The 23427-nt window shown below is 43.6% G+C and overlaps 1 protein-coding gene across 1 annotated transcript in view; it reads right to left on the bottom strand.

Annotated features, from left to right (window-relative positions):
- LOC139385455 (complement C4-B-like) overlaps positions 1-23227 on the bottom strand; it is a 28457-nt gene extending 5230 nt beyond the window's left edge. The window contains exons 1-32 of the mRNA XM_071130509.1: positions 22832-23227; positions 20212-20407; positions 19932-20118; positions 19789-19859; positions 19608-19693; positions 19446-19528; positions 19277-19364; positions 19088-19193; positions 18834-18960; positions 18595-18710; positions 18196-18372; positions 17862-18059; positions 17432-17626; positions 17091-17237; positions 16309-16441; positions 16085-16150; positions 14662-14868; positions 14306-14423; positions 13987-14057; positions 13617-13756; positions 13229-13432; positions 12709-12760; positions 12510-12593; positions 12071-12274; positions 11739-11971; positions 10361-10465; positions 10020-10188; positions 6345-6559; positions 1639-1794; positions 1500-1559; positions 1298-1391; positions 990-1173 (exon numbers count right to left, since the gene is read on the bottom strand). Of these exons, the coding sequence (XP_070986610.1) occupies positions 990-1173; positions 1298-1391; positions 1500-1559; positions 1639-1794; positions 6345-6559; positions 10020-10188; positions 10361-10465; positions 11739-11971; positions 12071-12274; positions 12510-12593; positions 12709-12760; positions 13229-13432; positions 13617-13756; positions 13987-14057; positions 14306-14423; positions 14662-14868; positions 16085-16150; positions 16309-16441; positions 17091-17237; positions 17432-17626; positions 17862-18059; positions 18196-18372; positions 18595-18710; positions 18834-18960; positions 19088-19193; positions 19277-19364; positions 19446-19528; positions 19608-19693; positions 19789-19859; positions 19932-20118; positions 20212-20407; positions 22832-22893 (4334 nt within the window). The 5' untranslated portion in view covers positions 22894-23227. The remainder of the gene's footprint in view (positions 1-989; positions 1174-1297; positions 1392-1499; positions 1560-1638; positions 1795-6344; positions 6560-10019; positions 10189-10360; positions 10466-11738; positions 11972-12070; positions 12275-12509; positions 12594-12708; positions 12761-13228; positions 13433-13616; positions 13757-13986; positions 14058-14305; positions 14424-14661; positions 14869-16084; positions 16151-16308; positions 16442-17090; positions 17238-17431; positions 17627-17861; positions 18060-18195; positions 18373-18594; positions 18711-18833; positions 18961-19087; positions 19194-19276; positions 19365-19445; positions 19529-19607; positions 19694-19788; positions 19860-19931; positions 20119-20211; positions 20408-22831) is intronic.
- Between the last annotated feature and the right edge of the window lie 200 nt (positions 23228-23427).

The raw sequence follows: 23427 nt of genomic DNA, 5'->3' as shown, positions 1-23427 counted from the left end.
AGAGCTGGGACCAAACTAACAAAGCCTACCATCAGTAACACACTACGCCGCCAGGGACTCAAATCCTGCAGTGCCAGACGTGTCCCCCTGCTTAAGCCAGTACATGTCCAGGCCCGTCTGAAGTTTGCTAGAGAGCATTTGGATGATCCAGAAGATTGGCAGACTGTCATATGGTCAGATAAAACCAAAATATAACTTTTTGGTAAAAACTCAACTCGTCGTGTTTGGAGGACAAAGAATGCTGAGTTGCATCCAAAGAACACCATACCTACTGTGATGCATGGGGGTGGAAACATCATGTTTTGGGGCTGTTTTTCTGCAAAGGGACCAGGACGACTGATCCGTGTAAAGGAAAGAATGAATGGGGCCATGTATCGTGAGATTTTGAGTGAAAACCTCCTTCCATCAGCAAGGGCATTGAAGATGAAACGTGGCTGGGTCTTTCAGCATGACAATAATCCCAAACACACCGCCCGGGCAACGAAGGAGTGGCTTCGTAAGAAGCATTTCAAGGTCCTGGAGTGGCCTAGCCAGTCTCCAGATCTCAACCCCATAGAAAATCTTTGGAGGGAGTTGAAAGTCCGTGTTGCCCAGCAACAGCCCCAAAACATCACTGCTCTAGAGGAGATCTGCATGGAGGAATGGGCCAAAATACCAGCAACAGTGTGTGAAAACCTTGTGAAGACTTACAGAAAACGTTTGACCTCTGTCATTGCCAACAAAGGGTATATAACAAAGTATTGAGATAAACTTTTATTATTGACCAAATACTTATTTTCCACCATAATTTGCAAATAAATTCATTAAAAATCCTACAATGTGATTTTCTGGAATTTTTTTTCTCATTTTGTCTGTAATAGTTTAAGTGTACCTATGATGACAATTACAGGCCTCTCATATTTTTAAGTGGGAGAACTTGCGCACTTGGTGGCTGACTAAATATTTTTTTGCCCCACTGTATACGCCCAGACACACATCGCTGTACTCACCCCACACACACAGTGTAGACTAGGGACTTCTCCCTCTCCTCATCCTCCTGTGGGGCATGTCTCTTCCTGCGTGTGCGCAGGTCAAACCATTCTACCCTGCTCATGGGCTCATCACTAGGGTTCCCGTCCCCTTCAGACTCATAGTTATAATAGTCGTCTAGCTCAGGACCATCGTCCGCGGTCTCTGTAACATTGCACATTATTCACCGTTACACATTTATACTGACAATGAATAGTGGTTTATACTTTCAAGCAGCACTCCAGCAAATGTGTTTCGTGTTTATAGATGCATTCTGACTGAAACTTACTTCTGTACTTAACCTCTCCCTCCACCGAGACTTTGAGACTGTAGAAATCACAGAACAAGTCCTTCTTCTCCAGAGTTCTGTAGGTCTGGACCACCTGATGACATATAACACGCACTGTGGACACTTCCACAGATTCAGACAGCCTTACAATGTTAGAATCATCATCACTTACTTTTCAAATTAATTTACTGAATTTACTTACGGATAAGGTCCCGTTTCCCTTCCCTATTGTGTTAATAGTGATCGGGCTTCCTGGGTTCACCTGACCAGACAACAGAGATGTAAAACAGCATTTGAGAAAGGAAATCAGAGTACTGCTGGAATTCTAAACTCAATCTCACCTGGAAGGCTGATAGGGTCAGGGCATTATGTTTCGTAAGATGAACTCCCTGCTTTCGGCCATTTTGGTGACACATCTCAACATTAAGATCCAAGTCTTCAACATCATTTTCCAGGATGCTGTACTTAGCTAGAGCCTCAAGAGCTACAACTGTATCCTGTTGGAAAGAGGGAGAGAGATAGAAAGTGGGAGAGAGAGAGAGCAAAAGAGAGTAGAAGAGAAAGAGGGGAAGACAGAGAGCGAAAGAGGCATAAAGAGGTATAAAAAGAGGGAAAGAGTGAGAGGGAAAGAGAGAAAGAGCAAGCGAGGGAAAGAGCGAGCAAGAGCGAAAGAGAGAGAGAGAGCGTGAGAGACGGAAAGAGAAAGAGAGGTAGAAAGAGTGGCAGGACGAGAGAGAAAAAAAGAGAGCGATTTGCACATTGTTACAACACTGTACATAGCCAATAATATAACATTTGAGTGTAATGTTCATTTTTTATTGTTTATTTCCCTTTTGTTTCTTGTCAATTTCACTTGCTTTGGCAAAGTAAACATATGTTTCCCATGCCCTTTGAATTGAGAGAGAGAGTGAGAGACACAGTGAGAGAGAGACAGCGAGAGAGAGACAACTTCAACAATATAAAAAACAAGAACAGGAGAAGAACAGAGCACGAGAGGAGAGGATCAGACTGCTGGAGGAGAGGTTGAGGGGGGTGGCTTGTGACAGAGAACAACCCACTAGAGAGGTGGCCACCCCCGCAGAGAAGCCAGCAGAACAGCCCACCTCAGTTCCCGACAAAAGTCTCGACACCACAGCAAAACGGTCCACACCAGACCCTGACCATAGCGCCGACATCACAGAAGAACAGACAAATGAAGAACCCCAAGCCCAGGGTCCCTCACCCCCTCTGAGCCACCCTGATAGCCCTCCTGACAACCCCCCCCCCCCCCCCCCCCCCCACCCCCCACACCCACTGAGGACATACACAAGACACAGATAGTACTACTTATGGACTCAACTGGGAAATATATACAAGACAATAAGTGTGTCTAAACTCTGGTGTCCAAACAGCCAGCGCGCCCTAGACCTTCTGTCTGAGGACCAAATAGGTTCACCTAGCCAGATAATAATACACACAGGCACAAACGACCTGAGAACACAGCAGGAAAGGGTGGCCACAGCACTGAAGGGAGTGATTGAAAAAGCTTCTACTTTCCCCAATGCACAAGTGACTATCTCCTCCCTGCTACCACAAAAATACTTCCACCCTGCTACCATACAGCGGGTAAACACAAGTATTTCCCGTGACTGTGCCTCAAAACCATGTTTTCCTGGCCCACCACTCCACCCTAGACTTGAATAGCCTCTATGACCAGGTCCACCTATACAAGGCAGCAGTGCCCACCTTCACCCGGACCCTAAAGGACATCGCTCTCAAACGTGGCCCCAACCCTTCACACAGGAGCAACAGATCAATAGACAGCCAGTCCAGACCAGCGAGAGACCCCCCCCCGGACCTGCACATAGAGGACCCATGCCGAGAGGACCTACTTCCAGACCACAACACCACCAGCCACATACACACCCCCACCCCACCAATCAACAACCCCCCAAGTCAACCATGCCCACACCCCATTTAGGCCCCCTCAGATCAGACCTATGCCCCTCCTGCCCACCCCATGCACCCCACCCCCACAAAGAGGGCCTCAACATGGAAGTCACACATACGCCAAGGCCGTGAGTGTGCAAACAGACCCAACCCCCACTCTTACACTAGCCCAAGCCAATGGCATGTACCAGATGCTCAGCAGGCTCTGTTCACACTTACTGGCCTGAGGCCAAACCACTGATCAGAGATGCAGCCAAGAGGCCCATGATCACTCTGGATGAACTGCAGAGATCTACAGCTGAGGTGGGAGACTCTGTCCATAGGACAACAATCAGTCGTATATTGCACAAATCTGGCCTTTATGGAAGAGTGGCAAGAAGAAAGCCATTTCTTAAAGATATCCATAAAAAGTGTCGTTTAAAGTTTGCCACAAGCCACCTGGGAGACACACCAAACATGTGGAAGAAGGTGCTCTGGTCAGATGAAACCAAAATTGAACTTTTTGGCAACAATGCAAAACGTTATGTTTGGCGTAAAAGCAACACAGCTGAACACACCATCCCCACTGTCAAACATGGTGGTGGCAGCATCATGGTTTGGGCCTGCTTTTCTTCAGCAGGGACAGGGAAGATGGTTAAAATTGATGGGAAGATGGATGGAGCCAAATACAGGACCATTCTGGAAGAAAACCTGATGGAGTCTGCAAAAGACCTGAGACTGGGACGGAGATTTGTCTTCCAACAAGACAATGATCCAAAACATAAAGCAAAATCTACAATGGAATGGTTCAAAAATAAACATATCCAGGTGTTAGAATGGCCAAGTCAAAGTCCAGACCTGAATCCAATCGAGAATCTGTGGAAAGAACTGAAAACTGCTGTTCACAAATGCTCTCCATCCAACCTCACTGAGCTCGAGCTGTTTTGCAAGGAGGAATGGGAAAAGATGTGCAAAACTGATAGAGACATACCCCAAGCGACTTACAGCTGTAATCGCAGCAAAAGGTGGCGCTACGAAGTATTAACTTAAGGGGGCTGAATAATTTTGCACGCCCAATTTTTCAGTTTTTGATTTGTTAAAAAAGTTTGAAATATCCAATAAATGTCGTTCCACTTCATGATTGTGTCCCACTTGTTGTTGATTCTTCACAAAAAAATACAGTTTTATATCTTTATGTTTGAAGCCTGAAATGTGGCAAAAGGTCGCAAAGTTCAAGGGGGCCGAATACTTTCGCAAGGCACTGTACCTTGGCCTAAACATCAGCGCCACAGGTAACTTCCACAAAGCTGTGAACGATCTGAGAGACAAGGCAAGAAGGGCATTCTATGCCATTCAACATACAAATTAGGATCTGGCTAAAGTTAAAGAATTAGAAGGGGGCAAAGAGAGAGAGAAAAAGAGAATAGTATAACTAGGGCCAGGAGTTTTTCCAAGTCACTTCAGGTGGTCAGTGATAACTCCTAGCTCCAGATCATAATGCTCTGATGGTCTACTGGTGTCTTGTCCTACAGTACCTACCCGTCTGTCTACTGGTGGCTTGACCTACAGTACCTACCCGTCTGTCTACTGGTGGCTTGTTCTACAGTACCTACCCGTCTGTCTACTGGTGGCTTGTCCTACAGTACCTATCCGTCTGTCTACTGGTGGCTTGACCTACAGTACCTACCCGTCTGTCTACTGGTGGCTACAGTACCTACCCATCTGTCTACTGGTGGCTACAGTACCTACCCGTCTGTCTACTGGTGGCTTGTCCTACAGTACCTATCCGTCTGTCTACTGGTGGCTTGACCTACAGTACCTACCCGTCTGTCTACTGGTGGCTTGACCTACAGTACCTACCCGTCTGTCTACTGGTGGCTTGTTCTACAGTACCTACCCGTCTGTCTACTGGTGGCTACAGTACCTACCCATCTGTCTACTGGTGGCTTGTTCTACAGTACCTACCCATCTGTCTACTGGTGGCTTGTCCTACAGTGCCTACCCGTCTGTCTACTGGTGGCTTGTCCTACAGTACCTACCCGTCTGTCAGCTGGTGGCTTGTCCTACAGTACCTACCCGTCTGTCAGCTGGTGGCTTGTCCTAAAGTACCTACCCATCTGTCTACTGGTGGCTACAGCACCTACCCATCTGTCTACTGGTGGCTACAGTACCTACCCATCTGTCTACTGGTGGCTTGTCCTACAGTACCTACCCGTCTGTCTACTGGTGGCTTATCCTACAGTACCTACCCGTCTGTCTACTGGTGGCTACAGTACCTACCCGTCTGTCTGCTGGTGGCTTGTCCTACAGTACCTACCCGTCTGTCTACTAGTGGCTTGTCCTACAGTACCTACCCATCTGTCTACTGGTGGCTACAGTACCTACCCATCTGTCTACTGGTGGCTACAGTACCTACCCGTCTGTCTACTGGTGGCTTGTCCTACAGTACCTACCCGTCTGTCTACTGGTGGCTACAGTACCTACCCGTCTGTCTACTGGTGGCTTGTCCTACAGTACCTACCCGTCTGTCTACTGGTGGCTACAGTACCTACCCGTCTGTCTACTGGTGGCTTGTCCTACAGTACCTACCCGTCTGTCTACTGGTGGCTACAGTACCTACCCGTCTGTCTACTGGTGGCTTGTCCTACAGTACCTACCCGTCTGTCTACTGGTGGCTACAGTACCTACCCGTCTGTCTACTGGTGGCTTGTCCTACAGTACCTACCCGTCTGTCTACTGGTGGCTTGTCCTACAGTACCTACCCGTCTGTCTACTGGTGGCTACAGTACCTACCCATCTGTCTACTGGTGGCTTGTCCTACAGTACCTACCCATCTGTCTACTGGTGGCTACAGTACCTACCCATCTGTCTACTGGTGGCTACAGTACCTACCCGTCTGTCTACTGGTGGCTACAGTACCTACCCGTCTGTCTACTGGTGGCTTATCCTACAGTACCTACCCGTCTGTCTACTGGTGGCTTGTCCTACAGTACCTACCCGTCTGTCTGCTGGTGGCTACAGTACCTACCCATCTGTCTACTGGTGGCTTGTCCTACAGTACCTACCCGTCTGTCTACTGGTGGCTTGTCCTACAGTACCTACCCATCTGTCTACTGGTGGCTTGTCCTAAAGTACCTACCTGTGTAGAGCGGAACCCTCCTCCATACTGCCTCTGCTCAGTGAGCCAGCGGGCAATGTGCGTCGCATACGTCACGTCTTCCTCCGCCACCGTCTGGAGCAGGGCGTAGGCCGTGGTCTCCACAGAGATGGCCTTTGCCTGGGGAACCCGATTGGCCCTCTTCTCCCCACTCAGCCTTAGAGCATCACTGGCCTCCCAGTGACATGTAGCTTCCTCTACAGGAGAGAGATAGCACCTTTTATCTAAGATTGTATCTAGACGGTTCTTGGGCTGTCCCCATAGGATAACTTTTTGAATAACTTTTTGGGGTTGCAAGTAGAACCTTTTTTGTTTCCAGTTAGAACCTTTTTTGTTCCAGGTAGAACCCTTTTGGGTAAGGTGGCAAAAATAACCACCATTGGGACAGCGCACAGATTATTTCTGTGAGCGCTGGTGTGCCATCCTGAACAAATGCTCTATTGATTTAATTACATTAATTGTTGACCAGTTGAAAAAGTATTTTATTGAAATGGATAACACAATTGAAGAGAAACGCACAGCTCTGCAAGGAGCTGGTCCCAGAACCCGCGGGACTGAATGTCTTTAATTTATCAAGCAAGATATTGAGCCCTGCCCATGTCTCCTTACTTAATAAAGGGTTATATTTTGTGCTATATTTTGATGTTAAGGTAGACACGTTTAAGTTTTTTAGAAACATCCATTTAAGGGAATACTTTAGCTTCTCTAATCGTAATATTTCTACTGAACCAGTAGTTTACTCACCTGCACATACTCCGACTCCTTTTAGATGTAAGAGTTATTTTATACCTCCAGCCAATCGCAATCATTCTATCGAGACATCGCAAACTCGACCAGCAGTATGATCTCTATTATTGAATCTCTCGATCCTCTCCCTGATAATACTTTGTTAGTTACTTTTGATGTTGAGTCGTTATACACAAATATTCCACACGAGGGCGGTATTGAAGCTCTGTAAAATGTTATTCTGCAACGTGACCCTAATGAACTACCTTCCAGTACCTGCATTATAACATTGGCTGAAATACTACTCACACAACTATTTCATGTTTCTAAATGATTTCTTTATTCAGACGAAGGGTACTGCTATGGGATCCCCCATGGTTCCGAACTATGCTAATGTGTATGTGGGCTACATTTTTTTTATTTATTTTACCTTTATTTAACCAGGCAAGTCAGTTAAGAACAAATTCTTATTTTCAATGACGGCCTGGGAACAGTGGGTTAACTGCCTGTTCAGGGGCAGAACGACAGATTTGTAACTTGTCAGCTCGGGGGTTTGAACTCGCAACCTTCCGGTTACTAGTCCAACGCTCTAACCACTAGGCTACCCTGCCGCCTCATGGAGAAACAGTCCATTTTCAATCCTCTCAAAAATGTTTTCTTGCCTAACATTATTATGTGGAAACGGTATATTGATGATATTTTTGTTCTATGGAGGGGTGATGCAAAACAGCTCCAGGCGTTCCATGCTTTTCTTAAATTCTGAGCATCTGAGATTTACTATACAATCTGACACATTTCAAATAAATGTCCTTGATCTTCTGATCTTGTGTGAAGATAAAGTTCTATACACTGATCTTTACAGGAAACCTACTGATCGTAACAGTTTGTTGAGGGCTGATAGTTGTCACCCGCTTCCCATGGAAAACAGTTTGTCCTACAGCCAATTCTGTCGAATCAAAAGAATTAGCAAATAATATGAAATAATATGCAAAGAAAAGTCAAGGAGAAGACGTACAAAAATGGTCAGACTAATACTGCCATTGAGAAAATTGAAAACAAAACGCGACATGATCTTTTTCAAGGTCAATCTCACAAAAATAAGCATTCTTGCGTTCTAACTACCCGCTATTCAAAGTGCTCTAAACAAATTAAGGGAATCTTCCACAAACATTGGCACATTCTAAGATCCGATGACAGTATCGGTAACGTTATTGTGTTTTCGGACCATCCTGTGGTCGTGTTCTCTCGGGGCAGAAATCTCAGAGACCAATTGGTACACTCTGATTTACCACCCCAAGATATTCCTGAACAACCTCTATTTGCGCCCCTACTGGATGGAAATTACAAGTGTAATGGCTGGGAAAACAGGGAAACAGATCCCATTCAAAGGTGTTATCACGTGCTCCGCTAAGGCAGTTATTTATCTTATAACTTGTCCTTGTGGTAAAAAGGATGTGGGTTAACAAAGCGCGAATTAAAAGTACGTACCTCAGAGCATCGTAGCACCATTAGGTGCAAAAACTTGACTTACCCAGTTCCGGTCTACTTTTTGGAAGCAAACCACTCGATTTCATCCCAATGTTATATTGGCACCGAACATGTCACTCTCCCTAGGAGAGGGAGTGACCTCGACAATTTATTGTTAAAACGAGAGGCTGCCTGGATCTTTAATTTAAAGACCCTTGCTCCCTTCGGTCTCAACGTAGACGTTGATCTGAAGTCATTATTGTGATTGTTCTGATGTAAATGTCTGTAGGCCTATGTAGCCAAATTGTATCTATGATCGTATGCTATCCATTCATGCTTTTGGTATGTTATTTTAATATATGAGAATTAACCAACGATATCAGGCCACACCCGGCCATGATTACAGACACCTGTGTGTGTCCTTTGACACTATATAAACTAGTCACCCGCAGTGTTCGTCATTATACCCTGATAAAGACTATGTCGAGATGTTGGATATTAGGTTATTGAAGTATTGCATCTGAGCTCCTAGTGTGCGGCTCCCCTTTAATTGTTCAAGTGTTCTACTCCGCGAGCCAGCACCTCGCCAAAATAGATGTGGGTTTCTTTCGCTTCTAGAACCCTTTTGGGTTCCAATTCGAACCTTTTCTAAGAGTGTACAGTAACTTTAAAGAGCGAGTAAGTTATCCTTTTGAAAACGGCATATGTGCCATCGATGAGTCAAACATGTATTCTAATGTCAAAATTGACCTGAATTTATAAATAGGATAATTTGGTCAGTGTTGTTCGAAACGGTCATTTGCGAGATGATAGGAAGAAAATGTTATGTCATGGAAAGCAGGGTACGGAAACAGTTTATTTGGTTGGGTCAAACATGCCCACAGCTGGCCTAACCCAAGTAATCAATTCGGAGTGCAGCTTCTCGCGACACGATCGTAATGCCCATGGTCAATTTGGTTTGACATTCGATATCCCTATGGGATTAGAATGTCAATGGCTCAACACAAACAAGACACCCACATTGAACCACCACCCCAAGACACGGCCGCTGTATTTCCTAATGACCAAGACGGAAAACAAGGCCAAATCAGGAAGTTCAGCCCCCACTTTAACAGCGGCATACTTTTGCAGGGGAGACAATCAGTAATCTGTCGCCCTCTGCTGTTTAAATATTGTCATTGTGTATATCTGCGTACTTCACTCAATATTCATACAGCCAAGGAAATCGTTGTCTACGCAGAATACCCTATGTAGACTTTCTCCAGCCACTACCTGTAATACTTTACATGAGCTATTTATCAAATCAGGTTTATGTCCAAAAGGAATTAATTAACAGTATTTATGTAAACACTTGTGGTAGACGAATATAGCCCTCTGATCTAGAGGACTACTGAAGTAATATGACAATTAGATAACCCATAGTCCCTCTTATCCAGATGACTAGTAAAGTTACAAGGTACTGACCGTTGTCGCAGTGTGCCAAAGCCCTGAGTTTGGTCTGAGCCGTGGAAGCAGCATCTCCACCAGGGGACGTTAGAGAGAGGGCATAGGAGGTGATGGATACAGCGAAGGGCCTCTCAAGGGAGTCCAGCTTCGACCCCAGGTAGACCTTAGCCTGCTCCATAGCATACCTCTAACATGGGAATGGTGGATAGATTTAGCATTATAATTAGCAATATGCATGAGCTTCATTCTGGTGTATACTGTTGCAAAACCTATTTGCCCATTTAGGATAATTCCACAACTTTTAGTCAGGTTAAGTCAGTGGTGTTAAGGTTAAGTCCATGACTTGAATGATGTATTACCACTTCTGAGTCTTGTCCTTCAGTGTACAGCGGCACAGCGTGGTGCATGGCTATCAGAACGAACGCTGTCAGGGACACCTCTCCCTCAAACCCTCCCACTCCACCCTGATGGGAATAGAGAGATAGCAGACAGGTAAAGACACAGTAATGTATTGTATGTTATGGTAGTGTACCTGCATGGTCCGGTCATGGAGAACATTTGGGTCATACATAGAGGTTAGAGGCGTGGGATTGCTACCGGAAATTTGCCAGTTCGAATCCCTGACGGGCTGAAAAAAATTGGACGAGACGACTAGAGGGTTGTTAGGTGACAAATCCTAGAAAGACGACATCTCCAGCTGCTGTGCCCTTGAGCAAGGCACTTAACCAATAAACTGCTCACCATGCGGCGCACTGTGGCTGCCCACTGCTCCAGCTACTCCAACCGAATGTGTTTTTGTGTATGTGTGTCTATATTGAAGTGGTTGGGTACAGCAGAAAACACATTTTCACACAGATGAATACAGAGCCCCAGGACATCAGCACAATTAGACCCAACCAAATCATGAGAAAACAAAAAGATAATTACTTGACACATTGGAAAGAATTTACAAAAAAACAGAACAAACTAGAATGCTATTTGGCCCTACACAGAGAGTACACAGCGGCAGAATACCTGACCACTGTGACTGACCCAAAATTAAGGAAAGCTTTGACTATGTACAGACTCAGTGAGCATAGCCTTGCTATTGAGAAAGGCCGCCGTAGGCAGACATGGCTCTCGAGAAGACAGGCTATGTGCTCACTGCCCACAAAATGAGGTGGAAACTGAGCTGCACTTCCTAACCTCCTGCCCAATGTATGACCATATTAGAGAGACATATTTCCCTCAGATTACACAGATCCACAAAGAATTCGAAAACAAATCCAATTTTGATAAACTCCCATATCTACTGGGTGAAATTCCACAGTGTGCCATCACAGCAGCAAGATTTGTCACCTGTTGCCACGAGAAAAGGGCAACCAGCGAAGAACACACACCATTGTAAATACAACCCATATTTATGCCAATTTATTTTCCATTGTATACCTTAACCATTTGTACATTGTTAAAACACTGTAGTTGAATTTTGTAAAGTACCGGTATATATTACTCAATTCCAGTACTGTATGACTTTTTCTATTTGTTTTTAGTGACATTGATTTCTTCTTATATATAATATGACATTTGTAATGTCTTTATTGTTTTGAAACGTCTGTATGTGTAATGTTTACTGTTAATTTGTATTGTTTATTTCACTTTATATATTATCTACCTCACTTGCTTTGGCAATGTTAACACATGTTTCCCATGCCAATAAAGCCCTTGAATTGAATTGAATAGATAAAGTATTCTTACCTGCATGGTGCGGTCATAGAGTGGGTTAGGGTCAGTGAAGGCTCCACTGGCCAGCTGTTTAGACACCAGGTAGGAGATGGACTGTTGGATGTAGGAGTCCTCCACTGAAATCACGTCCCTGCACTGGGACAACTCCTTGGCTATAAAGGCTGTCAACCAAACACTGCTTGGGGTTGACAGGAAAGCTCCATAGGATCCGTCTGTCTTCTTGAAGGTCAGGATTCTGCCGTATCCTTGGAAAGAGAAAGAATCAATTCATTTCAACTGTTTGATTCCCACAAGGGTAGATGTCTCAAAGTGATTAACTTAAGATGTCCCCGGTGTCCCCTCACCAGCCTGTATCATGGCCTGAGCTTCGTCTCTGCGTTCAGCCTTCAGGTCGATCCACTGACCCGTGGTGTCCAGGTATCTCATGGCGTGGATGGCTGGAGACATGGTGACCATTGTCTGCTCCGCACACCCCATGGGTAGGGAGATGAGCCGGTCCACTCCATCCAGGTTCAGACAGTTCTCCACGGACTCTCCCATCACGCCACCTACATGGGCACAGAGCTTATACATGGGACCATGAGGTTTCCCCCTTATAGTAGTTAACTAGACCTGGAGATTGGTCAGGGCAAACTGGTCAGGGAAGACTCCTAGTCTGAAATAATATCTCCTGGAACAATATATATATATTTTTAAATGTAAACATTCAGTACTTACAGACCCCACATGAACAGAAAGTCTGTCTAAAAGTGTGGGTAGAGCGAGTCTGTGGACCCTACTTACCTTTGACACTGATGTAGGCGTCAGATTCCAGTCCAGGTACAGCACTAGGAGGAGGTGGGATTTTAAGTTCGATTGACTTGGCAGCTGTGCGACATAGATAAGAAGTCGAGAACCTGTTTTAACTCAATGTCTGATTTGGCTTGTTTGCATCAATGTCCCTTTAACTACCGAGGTCTGATGTTCTGATAAACAACATTACCATTCCCATCAATGTTGTATTCATGTTGTATTGAGACCAGTTCCCCTTCCCCCTGTATAACAGAACAAAAGGTGAGAGTCTCATTCAGAATGGTTATACAGACATATACAGATGTAGGATCTGAATTTGAGCCTGTTCGCTACAGCAGGAAAATAATCCTGCAGTAGCAGGAAATTTGAATTATGACATTTTTGTAAGGGTTGCTCATTTTTTTTACATAAGGGAAAATCAAGTCTGAAATGTCAAAGTGGAAATTACAAACTCCAGACCCCTTTTAAACCTCAAAAACACTAGTTTTAAATGTCATGCCTGCAACAGGGTGATCAAATTAATTTTGTAAAATGGGAGAAAAATGGTAAAAAGAGATTAAAATCCACATGTTGCCAGTTGTGTTCAGCACAATAAAGAAGTGAGAACAGCATGTAGCCTAATGTACTATAGAGACATAGAGTAGAACTACTGCGTATTAGAAGGAGAAAAGTGATAGAAGTTGAAACATTTGTCAGTGGTGTGTTCATACCGTGACTTTGAGGTCCTTCTTGATCTGGTCGCGAGCGGTCTTAGTGTAGGCCTCTACCTGGATAGGGATGTTTCCTATGACCAGAGGAACCACGGTGAAGTAGACAGGGACAGCAGACTTACCAGGTACTGTCACCACCTCCTTGTCCCCTCTGTCTCCCCCTGCACTGCACAGACCCTCCACCCACGCCAGCTCTACTGTCACCTTCACAGAGAGAAACACATACAGTAGACATGGCAGTAGATGTAAGTATAGTCAAAATGTCTATCAAAGGAATCTACAGATGATAATGTCTGCAACTGCTGTTTATTTGAATAAATGGCTGTTGGGGGCATTTTGGATTTGAATATATTGTTTTGACATATACTGTTTTAAGAAAACAAGTTACCTCCATGCTGTCGGTTCTGTAGTTGTACACAACAGCTTTCACCTGCAGCTGTTCGTTTCTCTTCACAGAATAGGGCAGTCTGAGCGAGACAAAGAAGTCCTGGAACACCACCAGAGGCTTGGGCTCAGCTATACAAAACCCTGAAGGGAAAGCCATCACTAACATTAACCACTTGATGACTGTCCTCTGAAAGTCTAATGGCGTAATGATAACCTGAGCGCCAGTCTCTTTGTGTTATCATGACAACTTCTTGTCACTCGTTGTCATGGTTGGCTTGACAATCAATGTCAAACTGAGTTGGCAAGAGCACAAACAGATTTGGGACCAGGATAATGTAATGGTCTTAGGTTAGAAGGAAGAGTTGACCTGCCTTTTGTTTTAGAGATTCCCACTGCTTGAACCTCCCAGGTAGTGATGGAGTCAGGGACAGCAATACTGTGTCTGAAAATAATAACGTACAACATGATTTAACTACTAGTTACACTACAGTATATTGGCTTCCAGGTTTGACCCAGTCTGTTCACATGGTCAGGGAAAACTCTGGGCCCCAGTCATGACAGTCCTGGCTTGTGTCCCAAATGGCACCTTATTCCCTAGTCTACTAGTCAAAAGTACTGCACTATATAGGGAATAGAGTGTTGTTTGGGACGTGGCCCTGAAGTCCACGATGTTGCAGATTACCAGGTTACCTTACGAGACCAGAGGGCTCCACATCAACGATGTCCCACATCCAGGTCTGAGGGAAGTAAGAGCGCAGGTGGACAGACACCTCATCTATGGCCTCCTCCTCATCCATATCATCATCCACTAGACAGGAGGACAGGGAAGAGGACAGGGAGATATGCATATACTCAGAAAACATTCAAAAATGTTCAGCTTAATCAATGCAAAATATGTGCATATACTGTAGTACAACTAGTCTGCAAAAATACAAAAGTATTGATTTATCTAATACTGAATGCGCCACAATAATCTGTAGATTGTAAGATTCTTCTTAGATGTTATTGTCCAACTACTAATGTAATAATATAATAAGATAGTGTACTTCTAGCCAGGCTATATGTCTTCCTGGTCTTCTTGATGTTGTTCCTCAGCTTGGTGGCATCTCTGCAGCACTTGAGGAAGGCAGTGCGACAGGAAATAGACTTGTGGGTGGTTTTAGCATGACGACTCTCACAGGACAGACCCAGGCTGTTAAACCTGGCCCCATCCTGACAACACCTCTTCTCCATATTATCTGGGTACCTGTTGACTGCAGACAAGAACTCTGTGTCTAACTAATACATTATATACATGTCATTTGCTAAGGAATGTTTTTGCTGAAACATATCTGAACAATTGTCTAGGAAGGATTATTGAAAGATATCCTTTGGAGTGCTGTCCATCTTATATAACTAATAATAGTTGATACTCTCACCATAAGAGTAAAACTAGCATGCTCAGAGGATGGAGGGAGAATAGAAGTCCCACCAAACAGGGAACAGTCCCAGAACATTAGCTAAGATTCCCATTAAGTTCTAGATAGGGTTTGATCTAACATTAGGATTAAAAAAAAAAGTTAAATATCCTTGGAATGTTCTCCTAAAGTTCACTAAAATGTTTTACATGGTATCCAAGACTATGACTGATGATCTAGGATCGCTTTTGCCTCTAAGAAAAGGCTAAATGTATATTGGTGAACATCAATGGAATAAACGTCATAAAAACTGACCTATTTGGAAATTATTGTGCAACATTGTGGGAATGTTCTGTGCAACCTTTGTGAATATCATAAGAATATTTTTGCAACATCCAAGACTTAATTCATATGTTCTGTCAACATTCTTACAACATTAAGGGAATGTCCTGTGCAACCTAACTTAGACATTGTATGAATATCATCATAACTGAGCATATCCCTTGTAATGTACCCACCAGGTTACCACAAATGTTCTGGGAACCTTTAAAGAACTCAGAAAGGCTGTTCTGTCAACATTCTTGCAACATCAAAACAATGTTTTGTGCACCCTGATACAAACATTATCTGAATGTCAGCACAACTGCACAGTTGCCATATCCCCACAATGTTCCCAGAACTTAATGAAACATTCTGGGAACCTTTAAAGAACAGACAAAATGTCGTCTGGGAACAGCTTGTACGTTAGGTGAATGGTTTTCTTGCCCCTTAAAAGAAACATTGTAGGATCGTCCGCAGAACTGGATCGTTTTTGTGTTTTGGAAAGATATCTTTTGTGATGCCCCCACAATGTTCCAACCTAAAGAAACATTCTGGGAACCTTTAAAGAACATATGAAATGTGTTATAGGAATGATCTTGTATCATCAGGCAAATGTTTTATACAAACGTTCTATAATCATCAGCAAGACTGGACACTTTTGTGTTATGAGAACATTTGCTGCGACCTAAAGAAATTTCTGGGAACTTTCACAGAACCAATTTTGGTTTGCTGGGGTTACTGCTACACCTACTGATATCAGAGAAAGCCTGGTGATGGTTCAAGGCTCTCTTCTCTCTTCTGGTGTTACAGGAGTAATCTGATCAGAGGACAAAAGAAAAATCATTTTACAATATTGTGTGGAATAAATTCCATCAACAACAGCAGCAGCAGTGATGTGCTTTTACCAACCAGGATCCGTACATGTACTATTCACTCAACATTATAATGAGTTAAATGTCTGAATGTAAACCGTACCGTTTCTCACGTGATTCTCTGTATCCACCCAGTTGGTTATAAAGGCGAGCCCAGCGTCCTGTAACACAGACTGGGAGTTCCTGCCCCCTCCCATAGAACACGCAAGGTCATAGGAGTTCATGTAGGCAAACATCTAAGGAAGAAGATTACTTTATTGATCCATTTACTACATGAACAACAGATATTTGTCTTTTGCATATCCCATTCTCCCTGGTAGACAAACACATCCTGTCCTGTACATTCAGTAGATACATATAACAATACATACTGTCCTGTACATACAGTAGATAAACACAGTACATACACAGGGAGATACATTCTCAGGTATACTGTATTTTCACAGACAAACCTGCTCTCTGTGATACAGTACATTAGCTCAGCGTTTTCCAAACTCGATCCAGAGGACACCAAGGGGTGCACATTTTGGTTTTTGCCTTAGAACTACACAGCTGATTCAAATGATCAACTCATCATCACGCTTTGGTTATTTGAATCAGCTGTGTAGTGCTGGGGCAAAAAACAGAACGTACACCCCTTTGGGCCTCCAGGAATTAGCTTAGGAAATGCTCTATTAGCTGATACCAGGTCATAGCCTTGTGAAGCTGTCAACATACACCTGAGACTGAGCCAAAATCCAGACTAATAATGTTATGTTACTTTATCATTTCATCTTTATTTAACCCGGAAGTCACATTGAAATTGAAATATCACCAGCAGGCACACATACTGTATGTAGCTATTCATTCAACCTGGTAAGTGTGTGACAGACAGAGGTTCTGTACCTTCTGAGGAGTGAGTTTGTTGTTCTTGTTGAGGATGTAAACAGCTGTATCTACAGCAGCCAGAGCTACCTTGTCTCCCTGGTCTGTACGGACCACCACATTCACCAAGTCAGCTGGTTTATGCTCTTTAAATGGAAGGATCTCGATCTGAAAACAGAGCAACAAAGACACTGTCACAATCTGCCTCCATGCAAAACTAGATCACTTTGATTGATCTTTATTAGTCAAGTTAAAATCATAAAATGTGCCTTCTTGATGCACAGCACTGACAACAGGATAATACCATAACTGGCTAAGTGTAGTAAGAGTAGAAGTAGAGAAACAAGCGGTGACTATAGAACCTGTCCTTTGCAGATATCTTTGACATCGGCCCATACAGAGTCAGCCACAATGGTAGTCTTCTCTGGTGCCTGTGTGAAGTAGTAGGCCACCAGTCTGAAGGAAGGGACTAGGTCAAGACTGTAGGGCAGACTGAAGGTGGTCAGCTCAGTCCTCTGGACCCTGTTCATCTGGACCACTCTGCCCTTACTCAGGACCTGACACAGAATGGAAACAGAGGAAATAACACATTATTACTCTTCACTACAGATTTTGAAAATGTTAATTTCTCAACCCCAAAGTGCCTATATTGATGTTGGTTACAGCTATGACAACACCAGTCTACTGTAGTGTATGGAAACGTGAAGCTATGCACAGATAAAGTATGTTGCAGAAGTGGTAAATGGTTATCTCCATCCATTATTAGAATGGACTGATACTCCAATATGTTACCATATAGTAGATGTAGGCTGGTCGTGGGGTGCCTGGAGGGGTGATGTCTCTGAGAGTGACCGTCATGGTTCCTCCAGGCTCCAGGGTGACATGTTCTATCTCTACACTCAGGTAGCTGTTCCCCTCAGACTGGACTGCTGACACTGTCATTTTGGCATCACTCACTACTACCTCTTTATCCTCTCCCTCAGCAAACATCTGGAGAGACAAGAACATACAGTGCAAAGTTACAGTACGTCAATATTACCTCCCATGGAAATTAGAGCCACATAGAACACTTGACATAACTACAGTGTTGATTGAAAGTTGAAAGTTCTCTGTGTCTGTCCTGTACCTTTATATCCATAGACGTGGCCAGTTTGGGCACTTCGAAGGTGAGAACAGCCTCACCCTTAGAGTTACCGGATCCCTCCATCTTAGACTCCTGTGTGCCTCCTACAGAGGTCACTGACACTGAAGCCCTCATACGGAGGTCAGGGGCTGGGGATCCATCTGGGTGGGTGGTGGTGGCCTGAGAAGGAAACATGCAGCATACGCCCAGTAGACTATGTCTATAGATACAGTCATATTCTAAATGGTAAGGCCAATACAATTGATAACACCGATAACTATTGTACGTCTCATTTGGAAAAGGGATTTGTTCATCTCAATATGATGTCCTGAATGAATACAATTATATTTTACTCTGTGGCGTTAAAGTTTGTCTTAGAGTGCAGAAATGACCACACAGTACCAGAATAGAGAACTTTCCTCCAGGTGTGAAGTATTTCTTAGTCTTAGACATGTCAAGGATGTATGGAGACGTCACTATCTTTACTGAAGTGCTCTCAGCTTCTTCTAAATCTCCGCCTGAGAGAGCGAGAGACAAAGACAGACAGAGTGGCAGTTACTGTCACACAGCACAATATCCAAGAGAAAATACCTGAATCCGCTGGCATGGTCATGTTTTATCTGACTGAATGAAGGACTTACTTGCTGTTTCTAAAACTGTAACAGCTATGTACAGATTGTATCCCTCCATGTGTTGGATGTTTTGCTTTTCTGCTTTCCCACGTAGGTCTTCAGTTGGCAGGGTAATGCTGGCGACACCGTCTTGAATCTACATTACACCAGAAAAAAGTCAATGGAACTGGCCTGGATACAAAACAATAACTCTACAATCAGAAAATGTGACTTTAATTTGACATTTTTTAATGTACATTTTTAAGATGATAAAGTGAACTCACAGAAGTCTTGTTTTCTAGGCCAGGTAGATGTATTCTTTTGCCTTCTCTGTCTATTAGTCCAAATCTAACATAAGCTATGCCATTGACACCTTTGCCATAGGTGTACCTGCAATCAACACACATTTACTTGACATGCTATGAACAATTCACAAAACAGTCCATAAATACAATCTGCTTCAACAATCTCACCTTACAGAGACGCTGAATTGAAAGGATTCTTCTGTCACTAAATAATATGGCTTCAAAGCTGTTATCGTCACCTCAAAAGTAGGAAGAACTGAAAGAAATAGAGGTGAGCCTCACTTTGTTGTTGTTGGGCCGTATCATACGAGTCACGCAACCTATTTTTGATACTCACCATATTCCCTGACCTCAAACTCCACTGAAGAGTTGGACATGGGATGGTTGATAAAAGTGGCAACAATCTTCCAATGGCCAGCCCTGAAACATATTGACAGAGTAGTGGTCGGTGCTACTCATGTCCTGTGTTCCATAGATTTTATGTCAACATCCTACTTACGTCTCAACGTCAGGGATCATTATGTTCCTCTGAAGGAGTTTACTGGAGTGTAGAGCCTGGTTGTACACCAGCAGGCCTTTGGAGTTCTGCAGAGAGACAGTGAACGTTATTTTGAGAACAGAGATTCAATATAACACAATAATACAACTTTAACATACAGATAGATGTCTTGCAAACGTACAAATATCTTGACATTGATGCTTTCCTCGACAGGCAGCAGATAGTTGTCTAACGTGAAGACCCTGAAATTGACTGGAAAAGGACAAATTGGGATTATAACTAAAATCAGATATAATAGTCAACATTTTTTATTTGAGACTTTACCATTCTCTCCTGGATTGTAGATTGGTTTGTCTGTCTGGATGAAGACATAACCCTTTTTTGTTGACAAAAGGATCGTTTTTTTTTTTTTTAAGAGGTCATTACTCTCTGCGGCCAGTTGGATATATGGCACAATTGTCTTTGTTTTTCCTATGTTTTTGATTGCCTCTTCGTACAGGCTAGGAACGACCTGTAAAACATGATAATAGAGGCAGAATCATATAAATGCACATTCCAGTAGTTCCATAGGTTATGAAAGGAGGTTAGCCTTCTGCATACTTACGCTCATTTTCACCACCTCCTGATAGCCATTGGCTTCATTGAGAGTTACATGCTTTTTTCCAGACAGAACTTTATTATTGTCAGTTTGGTACAGAAAGTATAGTGTAATCTGTGTAGGCTTGATAGCTCCCTGGAGCTGTACTGTCACTGTCTCCTCTACTCCCAGGTGGACTATGTTGGGAGCAGTGATGAGACATCTGCAAACACACACAAACACAAACAAACACAAACACAAACAAACACACACACGAACACAAACAAACACACACACGAACACAAACAAACACACACACAAACAAACACATGCAGGAATAAGCAGGTGGGAGGATAATTTCATAAAAATAGTGAAACAGACAACAACAAAAAATCATTTTTATATAATACTTTACTAAATATATTCACATCACCAAATAATTGTTTAAAATACACTGCCAGAGGACAGCCAGCCAGAGGACAGCTAGCCAGAGAACAGCTAGCTAGAGGATAGGTAGCCAGAGGACAGCTAGCCAGAGGACAGCTAGCCAGAGGTGGAAAAAGAACCCAATTGTAAGACTTGAGTAAAAGTATAGATACCTTAATAGAAAGCTAGTCAGGTGAAAGTCACCCAGCAAAAAACTACTTGAGTAAAAGTCTAAAAGTATTTGGTTCTAAATATAGTTATGTATCAAAACTAAATGTAATTGCTAAAATATACTTAAGTATCAAAAGTAAAAGTAGAAGTATAAATCAATTCAAATTCTTTGTATTAAGCAAAGCAGACACCACTGCAGCTAGCTTCTGTCCTCCTCTGGATACACTGTATCACATTTAGGTAAGACCCAGATGCAGACAGTGTAGAAATAACAAGAGTTTATTACAACCACGGGGGCAGGCAAACGACAGGTCAAGGCAGGCAGGGGTCAGTAATCCAGGAAGGGTGTAATGGGTCCAGAACGGCAGGCAGTCTCAGGGTCAGGGCAGGAAGGGGTCAGTAATCCAGGAAGAGTGTAATGGGTCCAGAACGGCAGGCAGTCTCAGGGTCAGGGCAGGTAGGGGTCAGTAATCCAGAACGTGGGGTAAACTACAAAACGGCAGGCTGTCTCAGGGTCAGGGCAGACAGAACGGTCAAAACCGGGAAGGACTAGAAAACAGGAGCAGGGAAACAGGCAGGAGCAGGGAAACAGGCAGGAGCAGGGAAACAGGCAGGAGCAGGGAAACAGGCAGGAGCAGGGAAACTGGCAGGAGCAGGGAAACAGGCAGGAGCAGGGAAACTGGCAGGAGCAGGGAAACTGGCAGGAGCAGGGAAACTGGCAGGAGCAGGGAAACTGGCAGGAGCAGGGAAACAAAGGCTGGCAGGTTTTACGAACAAAGCAAACTGGCAACAGACAAACCGAGAACACAGGTATAAATACACAGGGGATAATGAGGAAAATGGGCGACACCTGGAGGCGGGTGGAGACAATCACAAAGACAGGTGAAACAATACAAAACCTAGGAGGCTCTTGGTTCTCACCCCTTTCCATATACTTACACAGTAATTATGAATACTCCAACCTATCTGAGCTCTTACAGCATGAACTGACATGTTGTCCACCCAATCAAAGGATCAGAGAATGAATCTAGCACTGAAAACATAAGCTACAGCTAGCTAGCACTGCAGAGAAAACAATATGGTGACTAGTTGACTTAAAGAGAGAGAAAGGCAATAGTTGAACCGTTTTGTTAAGTCAAGTTAAGCTTTTGGTTTACACTGTACACTGTACTGCATGATTGTAGCGGGTTTACTAATGCTCTAGTTCTAGTAGCTATGTTGACTTGACGTTAGCTAAAATGGTGACACTGATGTAGACTGTGCATAGCGGTTAGAGGCTATGATATGAAGGTCTGGCTTGGAAAGGTTTTATCGCCTGGTCATAGACAGCTGACGTGTTGTGTTGTCCACAAGCGAATGGAAATGGTGAGAGGAGGAGAGCGTGTAGATGCGAGAAGGAATTATCCAACGATCAAAGGGATCATGCGGATTTATGTGGCTGCTATGAAAGTGAACTGTGTTTGTGTTTGATCAGGGGTGTATCCTTCCGCCGATTTTGTTGAAAAACGTTTCATAAACGAAAGCAAACATAACGAAACAGGGATAAACATACATGTATTTGTCAAATAGAAACTGTTGTTTGCAACTGTTGGACTAATGATTACACCCTAGATCAGCTAGATGCAGGCAAAATTGTGCAAGGCGATATTGAATGTATCCGTGTCTGTCACCTTGATTGCTCAAATTTCTCTCGGCCTGTGCAACTACGTTGTAAAATTACATTCATAGACTAGGTTACAGAAACCTCATGCTGGGTATAGGGAAAATGTGAGTATCATGCACTAACCTAAATCTATCGATGTTACATTGATTTGGGGGAATGGAAAGTGAATGACAGTCATCCAATATGCTGTAATAGAAATAAGGCCATGCTCATCCCCCAAAATATTGTCCTCCCTCATCCTTAAAGTAATCAACCGCCACTGACACACACACACACACCACACACCACACACACACACACACACACACGCTGTAGTAATATTTGAGAACATGACAGAAAATTAAATTATTATCTACAAAGAATTAGCATGGATAGAACATAACTCACATTGGGTTCTGCTCACTAACTGCAGTCAGTGCAGCCATGATCAGAAGCAGTGTGTTCCTCATCTTTCTGCTTTACCGTCTGATCTGTATCATGCCACTGGAACAAAAGTCTTCTTTTCTTGTCTCAACCCCAAAATATTTAACAAAATACTGTAGAAGTTATCTGTAAAGCAGCTATGTCTGTAATGTTCCAGTTTGTGAGTGCAGCTGCAGCTCACAGAGAACAGGGTGCAGGATCTCAAATTGCACCCTATTCCTTACATAGTGCACTACTTTTAACCAGGGCCCATAGGGAATAGGGTGCCATTTGGGATGCACACAGCATCAACACCTCCTCTAGCCCACCTAACTCTCCTCCTCTCAGCTTCTCTGACTCTAGTCTTGGCATTGGAGAAGGAACGTTATGAAATAAATCACGTGTTTTCCCAGAAACAAGATTTTGCCTGTGTCCCAAATGGATTCCTATTCCCTACATAGTAAACTATGTTTGATCAGAGCCCTATGGGCCCTGGTCTGAAGTAGTGTGATATACAGGGGCTCTGGTCAAAAGTAGTGCACTATGTAGGGAATAAGGTTCCATTTGGGAAGTAGCCTTTC

This window comes from Oncorhynchus clarkii, chromosome 27, assembly GCF_045791955.1.
Source record: "Oncorhynchus clarkii lewisi isolate Uvic-CL-2024 chromosome 27, UVic_Ocla_1.0, whole genome shotgun sequence".
NCBI classification, from domain to species: Eukaryota; Metazoa; Chordata; class Actinopteri; order Salmoniformes; family Salmonidae; genus Oncorhynchus; species Oncorhynchus clarkii.
The sequence above is the reverse complement of the archived record's forward strand: the minus strand, read 5'-3'. Positions and strand labels throughout refer to the sequence as shown.